We start from the raw sequence: 8,992 nt of genomic DNA, 5'->3' as shown, positions 1-8,992 counted from the left end.
AGTGAAACTTGTGGCCCCCCAAAAAATGAACAAGTAAAAAAAAATAAATATTTTTTCCTGAGAACTTCATGGGTGCTTGACCCTGGACTGGGTAGTTTGGGGGAAACAACTGCTCACCATGACAGCCCTGCCTTATACAACCCAGCGGGGGACAGACATTAACTGTATAATCACAGAACACGAGAAAGGATTGGAAGGGATCCCTGAGGCTGTGACAGGTTCTCCCACTCTGCTCCCCTCCTGCCCCATTGGCCTTGCTGTTCCTCCAACAGTGAAACCTACTACCACCCCAGGGCCTTTGCACTTGCTGTTCCCTTTGCTGAATTACTCTTCCCTAGAGACTCACATGGATGCCTCATGGTTCCAGTGGCATCCCCTGACGGTGGTCTTCCCTGGCCCCACTGAGTAAAATTGTGCCCACAACCCCTCCAGCCATTCCTCCCTATCCCCTTTCTCCAAATACACTTTTTCTCCATCTTCCTGAAGTTTGTTTTTTTTTTTTTAAGATTTTATTTATTTGACAGAGAGAGACACAGTGAGAGAGGGAACACAAGCAGGGGGAGTGGAAGAGGGAGAAGCAGGCTTCCCGCCGAGCAGGGAGCCCAATGTGGGGCTCGATCCCAGGACGCTGGGATCATGACCTGAGCCGAAGGCAGACGCTCAACGACTGAGCCACCCAGGCGTCCCTCCATCTTCCTGAAGTTATTTTCAACCGTCTTTCTTTCTTATTTTTCCAGAAGAATGATTATGAGCACAGACCATTCAAATCCTGTCTCTTCCTGCCTAGGTGTGTGACCTTGTGCAAGTTACTTAACCTTTCTGTGCATTAGTTTCCTTATCTGTAAAAGGGAAGTAATAGTTGGATCTACCTAATAGAACTGTTAGGCAATCAGATGATCTAATAAGTGAGGTGTAGAAAGTGCTTATAACAGAGCTTGGCACATAGGAAGAGCAAGATACATGTTAGCTCTTTAATACCCTTGGTGGTGATGTTATTTACAACAGAGTCACAGGATAAAAAATGCAAAGGATACAGAAAAGATATATATAGTCAGAGGGAAAGCTCTCGCCAGCCAGGCAATGCAGGGTGCACCTGTTGTCGGTTTTATGGTGGTGGTGTTGTTTTAAGTAGGCTCCAAGCTGGGCATGGAGCCTAACGCCGGGCTTGAACTCACTACCCTGAGATCAAGACCTGAGCTGAGATCAAGAGTCAGAGGCTTAACCGACTGAGCCACCCAGGTGCCCACAGTTGTTTTTTTCAAACCCTATTTGAAGAAGGGACATTTAAACAGACATGAATGAAGTGGAGGAGATACTTCTCCCATTCTCTGTTTTCTTCATCTCCTTATCAAGCCACCATAAAGCATTTATTTATGTAATTGCGGATTTTAATGTCAGAGTCCCTCCCCCCCACCCCAGCTCGTGGTGGGGAGCCCTGCCTGGCACCCAGCACGTCCATCACACAGGGCTCTCCATCTTTGTACATGAACCAGTGAGTGAGGAGCTTCTTGAGTGAATGAACCCATGGGCTGTTGCAGTCTGACTCCAAAACCAGAGTTCTGGATCCTTCCACCGCGCTGCCCGCGTTAACCAGCTCTGTCTCATGCTCCCACCCTCCCGGGCTCCCTGGCTCCTGTGCGCACCGCAAGCCACCCGATGCCACTCCGCCCACACGCTGTCCCAGGTCCCTCACCTTTCTGCACCTTGTCGCACAGCAGATAGAGCTCCTCGCCCCCCGTGCACGGCCCGCTCTCCTTGTTGATCCGGCAAATCCGCAGCTCTGACGTGTTTGTGGACTCTGTGCAAGCGCAGGAGGAAGTGGTATGTAAGAAAAGACGAGAATTCAGTCATCAAACCCTCAGCAGGTACCCCGTGGGTGCCCACGCCGCGCCAGGCAGAGATGGGAAATGGGGAAGCCGGGGCGTCCAATCCTCCCCGGGACCCATGGTCCGGGGAGAAAAAGAAGATGCTCAGAGGGATCAATGGACAGTCGCGAGTCCTCCATGCTGAGGTCCAGTGAGTGTCCCGCCAAAGGGAGACCATCAGCCCTCAGACGAGAGTTGGCAGGGTCAGGGATCAAGACCCTTCTTAGACGAGGATTAATGGCCTGAAATGCGTAGTGGAGACCCGTGGTTTTGCCTGTCTAACAGTCCTGGCCCTTCTTCTGTTAAGAGCCCCTCCATTTCCCTTCTAGGAAACAGCCCCCAGCCCCAATTCAGTCCTGGGGATCGGGTAGGGCGGGACCCACTCCCTAGCTCAGCAGTGATCACGTGCCCCAAATCTAGCCAATTAGAGCATTGCCTCCCTCTGGCCATAGCTGATTGGTCAGAGAGGAGCACATGCCCAAAACCAGGCCAATGAGAGCCCTGAGACTCCAACCAAAAATACTGGGTAAGAGAAGCTGTCGTTGGGCATCCGGGGAGAGGTTCCAAGCTGGTAGGATATAAGCCTAGAGCTACATACAGTCATTTTGCTCCCACCATGGGAGGGCTGTGCCAAAAATGACTCTAACTTGAAGAAAGGATAGCTGAGAGATGGAAAGAGACGGATCCCTAATGACATCGCTGAGCACCTGGATACAGCCAGACCTGAAGCACTTTACTACCTCTGGACCTTTTTAGTTAATGGAACAAACAAATTCTTCTTCTTTTTTTCTCCTTCAACCCATTTGAATTGGAATTCTATCACTTGCATACATAAAAGCCGTGACTGGATTAATTTCCCTCCCCATTTTGAGGCTTGTGGCTGCTAAAACCTAACAGCCATTCCCAATCTCTTCTTCCATGCCCATCTCCCTCTGTAGATGATGGAAACCCGAACTAAATACTTGCTCTTCCAGACTCCCTTGCAACTAGGGGCTGCCATGAGACCAAGTTCTTGCCAATGAGGCATAAGCAGAAGTCTACCGGGGGGATTCTGGGGAATATATTATGTTCTGTATAAAAGAGAAAAGTATTACTGCTCAGGCTGCGTCTTCCCTAGAATTGCCTAGTACAGTGGTACAGGTTGTGCACTCTGCAATACAAGGAGGCCTCGTTTCCATAGGCTCCCTAATAAATGCTGACCACTGGAATTGGGCAGTGTACAGCCTGCACACCATACAGGGTGACACTGCCCCTCATGCCTTGAACACAGACATGATATCTGAAGCTGTGGCAACCAGCTCACAACCAAGGGAATCACAGAGCTGAACCACTGCCCTGATATTGCTGAGCAGCTGAATCAACATGAACAGACTTAATAATGAGACAAATAAAAATAACTCCCTGTTCGTCCATGCCATCGTACGTGGGTCTTTCCAGGACCTGTGGCCAGCAACAATCCTAATATGCCCAGCACCTTAGACTCACTCTTGTCATAGACAGGCTCAGAGAGCACAGGGTCCATCCGGCGCATTTGTCCCTGCTGGTCCCTATACGAAGCCTGGAAGCAAATCCTCACGACATTCATGTCCACCTCTTGATGGTTCTTCAGGGAGCCGGCTGTAGGAGAAATATGGGAAGGCTGAGGGTGGGGGATGGAGATGGCAGAGAGGGCTGGGGAGATAGTGGATACCAGAGAAGGGAGAAGGGGAGGGGACGGGGTGGCCGAGGGCACGAGGGGTTCAGGAGGACACGACAGTCAGGCTAGCCTCTGGGACTCACCATTGTAAGGGTCGATGCCCAGCTGAATCTTCCGCTCAATGGCGGCCTCGATCTCCTTCTTCCTCACACACTGGATGCCCAGATTGTTAAAGCTGAATGGGGAGTGGGGAGGAATGGGTGAAGGGAAGTACTCATGAAGAGGCAGGTCTAGCCCTAACCCACAGGAGGACTCCAGCAAAGATGCTGCCTTGGGGCTCACAGTCTCAGGGGCCCCAGCATTAGGAGCGGCCTGGGGTTTCAACCTCTCAGGAGTGTTGGGGACTCTCCGAGAGCACCTGGGAATGTCCCTCATCTTTACCACATGAAAACACTAGCCCACCTCCTTTATAATAAGAAAACTGCAAATTAAACATCAATGCGATGCCAATTTTTAAAAAGCTCATCAACACAGCAAGGATCAAAACGTTTGGTGACGCTCTCTACTGGTGAAGTTGTGAAGAATCAAGCACTCTCACCCACGGTGGGCGGGACTCTAAATGTAATCAGCAATTACATATGGGAGGACAATATGGCGGCATTCATTCATTCCACAAATATTTCCTGAGCGCCTACTGTGTGCCAGGCAGCATGTGGGGGGATACAGGGGGGACACAGCGGGGAACAAAAGAGACAAAATCCCTGCTCTCACGGACCTTACACCTTGGCTAAATTTATAAGTCACTGAAAGTTTACAGAGAGTAAATCACTGAAGTCAGAGCCAGTGAGTTTCATCTCTAGGAATTTATCCTAGAGAAGAGATGATATATACATAAAGCCATGCATTTAGTAACAGGGCCACAGGAGCTTGGAACCATCCTAAGGGCTCATTACTAGGGGGGCTTGTTCAATTAATGGTGTACAGCTGTACATTGGAATACTATGCAGCCAAGAAAACGGATAAGGCAGCTCTAAATACTTACAGGAATGATCTCCAAGATGTACTGGAACTTAACAACGAGGTACAAATGTCTGCTACCATTTGTAAGGGGAGAAAAAATATACATGCATAGCATATTTTTAATTGCCTCCAGGAAGGGCCACTGACAGCTGCACGACCAAAGGTGGAAGGAAATTTATTTTTCACTGTACGGTCTTTCTGAACCTTTTATTTTTTTATTTATTAAAAACGTGTAAGTTATCAAGTGAAAGAAAGAATGATCTTGCAGTTATGTCAGGTCTGGAGTCAAATCCCTGCTCTGCCATCGGCTATCTGTGCTCCTTTACTCTTCCAAGTCTCAGTTTCCACCTCGACAAAATGGGGATGAATACAACTGTGTGTGAAGGTGCGTGCAGCAGGGGGCCAGGCCCAGGCACACCCCTCCACCACCACCCCGCCCCCAGGCCTGGCCTTGGTCTCCCCATCTAGGAAATGCAGTGGGGAAAATCTGGCCAAGTGGCCCCTTGCCCTAAGGTCTCCCTGGGTGATCTTCAGCCCCTCCACATCTCTGTGACCTGGGGTGAAGGGTTGGGGGTCAGGGGTCGAGTACCTGTGCCGGGGGCTGACATGAGGCCGGAGCCTCACCCTGCAGACGCCGTCGGTGCAGTCTTTCCCCACGAGGCTGTGGGGGTGGACTCGGTGAGGCCAGTCCTTCCACACCAGGCAGGCGGTCACCTCCACCTCCCGAAGCCCTCCACAATCCCGGAGCTGCAGGGAGACAGGTGCATTTTGGGGGTCCCCTGGCAGACACCTGCACCCATCCAAACTCCCTGGGGCCTCCTTTGATAGCTCCCCAACCTTCTCCCCCAGGATGATGGAAGGGGGTTTGCTTAAGACCCCTCTGAGATCCTAAACCAAAGGCTTCTGGCTGGTGGCCTGGGGGCCTCATAACAGGATAGCTGCCCCACAGATATGCTTTCTTTGGCCACTATGAGTTTTAAAAACTTGGATGCACACAGGGTATCCAAGGACCGCGCACAGAGAATTTACTAATGACCAGTGGAGGAAAGCACCTTCACAGTGGAAAATCCACTGGACGCCACCTAAATCAGGTGATCAAGGTCAGCATCACCAATACAGAGTCAAAATGACCTGGGCAGTCTGACAGGGTGCACTGGGAAGGCACGACATCTCTTCTGTGACAACCCTCCAGGAGTATGTCACCCGAATCTCACTGTGATTCCTCAAAAGAGCCCAAATCGCAGGTCATCAGGTGAAAAAAATCAGTGTCGTGAAAGACGGTAAAAAGATGGGCAACATATTTCGGTGAAAATCAAACAAATAATATATTTGGACCTGGCTGGTAAACACAGTGTATACGTATGTAAAAATGTATAGGGCTGTACATGTAGATTTGATCAATTGCAACTTGATTTAAAAATAGTGGGGGGGGGCGCCTGGGTGGCTCAGTTGGTTAAGCGACTGCCTTCAGCTCAGGTCATGATCCCAGGGTCCTGGGATCGAGTCCCGCATCGGGCCCCCTGCTCTGCGGGGAGCCTGCTTCTCCCTCTCCCACTCCCCCTGCTTGTGTTCCCTCTCTCGCTGTGTCTCTCTCTGTCAAATAAATAAATAAAATCTTTAAAAAAAAAAAATAGTGGGGGGGGAGGTGGGAGAGGTCAGAGCGACATGACAACCAAATGCAACATAGGATCCTTAATCAGATCCTGGATTGAGGAGGAAGAAACAACTATAAAGTATACTCTGGGGACAACTGGGAAATTTGACACGCTGGGTGATACCATGAGATATCTTTAATTTTCCTAGGGATGCTAATAATATTGTCACCACACGGGAGCTCATTTGAAGGAGGTGCCCACTGAAATATCTAGCGATGAAGTAATATGATGTCTACAACGCACGGTGCAAATAGTTTAGCAAAAACAATGTGTGCATTTGTCCGTGTGCGTGCATGCCCATGAGTTTGTATGGAGGAGCGTGGCAGATACAGCGAATGTGGTAAAATGTCAACTGGCAAATACAAGTAAAGGGCGCACAGGTGTTCACTGTACTATTCTTCCCTTTTTTCTGTAATTAAAAAAATGTTTCATCCAAACTCATCAAAATGTATGCATTAAATTTGTACAATTTTGTATATATAAATTATACCTCAATAAAACTTTAAAATTACAAAAAAAGACGAAAATTTTTGTTCACATTTGGGGAAAATCTGGAGCCTGCATTTAAAGAGTATGAGATGGGGCGCCAGGGTGGTGCAGCCAGTTAAGCATTCGACTCTCGGTTTCACCTCAGGTCAGGATCTCAGGGTCATGGGATCAAGCCCCATCTCCTGCTCCCCGCTCAGCTCCAAGTCTGCTAAAGTTTCTCTGTCCCTCTCTCCCTCTCTCTCTCAAATAAATAAATAAATCTTAAAGAAAAAATGCAAAAATAAGGGCACCCGGGTGGCTCAGTTGGTTAAGCGTCTGCCTTCGGCTCGGGTCACGATCCCAGGGTCCTCGGATCCAGCCTGGCATCTGGCTCCCTGCTCAGCTGGGAGCCTGCTTCTCCCCCTCTCCGCCCCCCATCCACCCACCCCACTCATTCTCTCTCTCCTCTCTCAAATAAATAAATTAAAATCTTAAAAAAATAAAAATAAAAAGTATGAAACATCCCATTATTCCAGATTCCAGATTCCATTTTCTTCAAGATTTTATTTATTTATTTGTCAGAGAGAGAGAGAGAGCACAAGCAGGGGGAGCAGCAGGCAGAGGGAGAAGCAGGCTCCCCGCTGAGCAAGGAGCCCGATGCGGGACTCAATCCCAGGTCCCTGAGATCATGACCTAAACCGAAGGCAGACGCCTAACCGACTGAGTCACCCAGATGTCCCTTACAGATTCTCTTTAAAGAAAAAGGTAGGGGCACCTGGGTGGCTCAGTCAGTTAAGTATCTGCCTTCGGCTCAGGTCATGATCCCGGGGTCCTGGGATCGAGCCCCGCATCGGGCACCCTGCTCCGCGGGAAGCCTGCTTCTCCCTCTCCCTCTCCCCCTGCCTGTGTTCCCTCTCTCGCTGTGTCTCTCTCTGTCAAATAAATAAATAAATAAAATCTTTAAAAAATAAAAATAAAAATAAAGAAAAAGGTAGTTAAGGCAGCTGGGGCTGGAATTCGGGTTCAGCAGCCACACACAGGAGCAGATAGAAACCAGCCCTTTAGACGGGGCCAGACCCACTTGGCTTTCCTGGGTTCCCCGCAGGGACCTCCTGGCATCAAAGACCCTGTAAAGCCTGCTCTGGACTTCTAAATCCCTTGCCTACCTATAAATAAATAAGTAAACAAACAAACAATGAATGAGTGCATCTCTGTGAGGGAGTACCCCCCCTCTAGGGGGCGTCTGTGATATTGGGGGGGTGATGTGGGTTGACACAGTGATGGGGACCCACAGCCCACACAGCCTGCAATACCAGGGATGTTCCCACACAAGTCCTGCAAGACTTCTGATCATCCCGCCAACATTCACGTCGAGGACAAACCTGTTTAAATTGATCAGAGCCAAGAACCTAGTCGTTTTACATATATAGTCCTTTTCCCCTAATTTTTTAGAAGATTTTTATTTATTTTTCAGAGAGAGAGAGAGCACAAGCAGGGGGAGTGGCAGGCAGAGGGAGAGGGAGAAGCAGACTCCCCACTGAGCCAGGAGCCCGATGCGGGACTCAATCCCAGGTCCCTGAGATCATGACCTGAGCCAAAGGCAGACACTTAACCAACTGAGCCACCCAGGTGCCCCTCTTTTTCCCATAATTTAAAAAATCACTGAATTTTCAAGGACTGTGACCACCATGTTAATTGAGGGAAGACTGGATTTTGTTTAGACTGAGGGTTGTTTGCCGCTTTGGAAGATCCCATTACCAACCGCAACCCTGGCCATACAGCATTTAATTCACTAAATCCACCCGGCTGGGTCAGGCTGTCTATGGGCCCCTGCATTCATGAGGTCCAAGCAACTGCCACCTTTATCATGATTCCCTGGGGCTGTGCCTGAGCATTTACACATTGAAATAAAGGTGCTTATTATGCTGTATTGTTTTCCTTTTATTTATCCTTCATATTAGGGCATTATGGATTTGGGGGATGATTATGAGTAGAGGGACGTACTATTGTCTATAAATACCACTGAGTCAGATGGGGTTAAAGCTATTTATTTAACCAGCTCCCCACTGCAATATTAGGAGATTCAGAAAAGCTCAGAGTCAACAGTCTCAGGATTCATGAGAACTGCAGGGCTGAAAGCTTCTCATCTTTAAGATGTCACAGGAGGCCTTGGGATAAGCCAGACCTGGTACCAGGCTCTATCACTGGCCATCTGCATGATAAACCTCTCTATTCCATCTTTATCTGTAGAGTGGGTATTATTAAGTACCGGGCACAGAGGAGTGCTTAGTAATTACTACAGTAAACTTGCTGGGTGCCCCTGAGCAAGTAACTTCCCCTCTCTGAGC

The 8,992-nt window shown here is 49.0% G+C and overlaps 1 protein-coding gene across 1 annotated transcript in view; it reads right to left on the bottom strand.

The window, feature by feature from the left end:
* Positions 1-8,992, bottom strand: part of RELB (RELB proto-oncogene, NF-kB subunit) — a 25,093-nt gene that overhangs the window by 3,247 nt on the left and 12,854 nt on the right. Inside the window, 4 exon segments of the mRNA XM_081807906.1 lie at positions 1,614-1,798; positions 3,351-3,482; positions 3,645-3,736; positions 5,111-5,268. Of these exon segments, the coding sequence (XP_081664032.1) occupies positions 1,614-1,798; positions 3,351-3,482; positions 3,645-3,736; positions 5,111-5,268 (567 nt within the window).

This window comes from Leptonychotes weddellii, chromosome 16 (genome assembly GCF_054177405.1).
Source record: "Leptonychotes weddellii isolate Sample4059 chromosome 16, ASM5417740v2, whole genome shotgun sequence".
NCBI classification, from domain to species: domain Eukaryota; kingdom Metazoa; phylum Chordata; class Mammalia; order Carnivora; family Phocidae; genus Leptonychotes; species Leptonychotes weddellii.
This window is presented reverse-complemented; position numbering and strand designations above follow the sequence as displayed.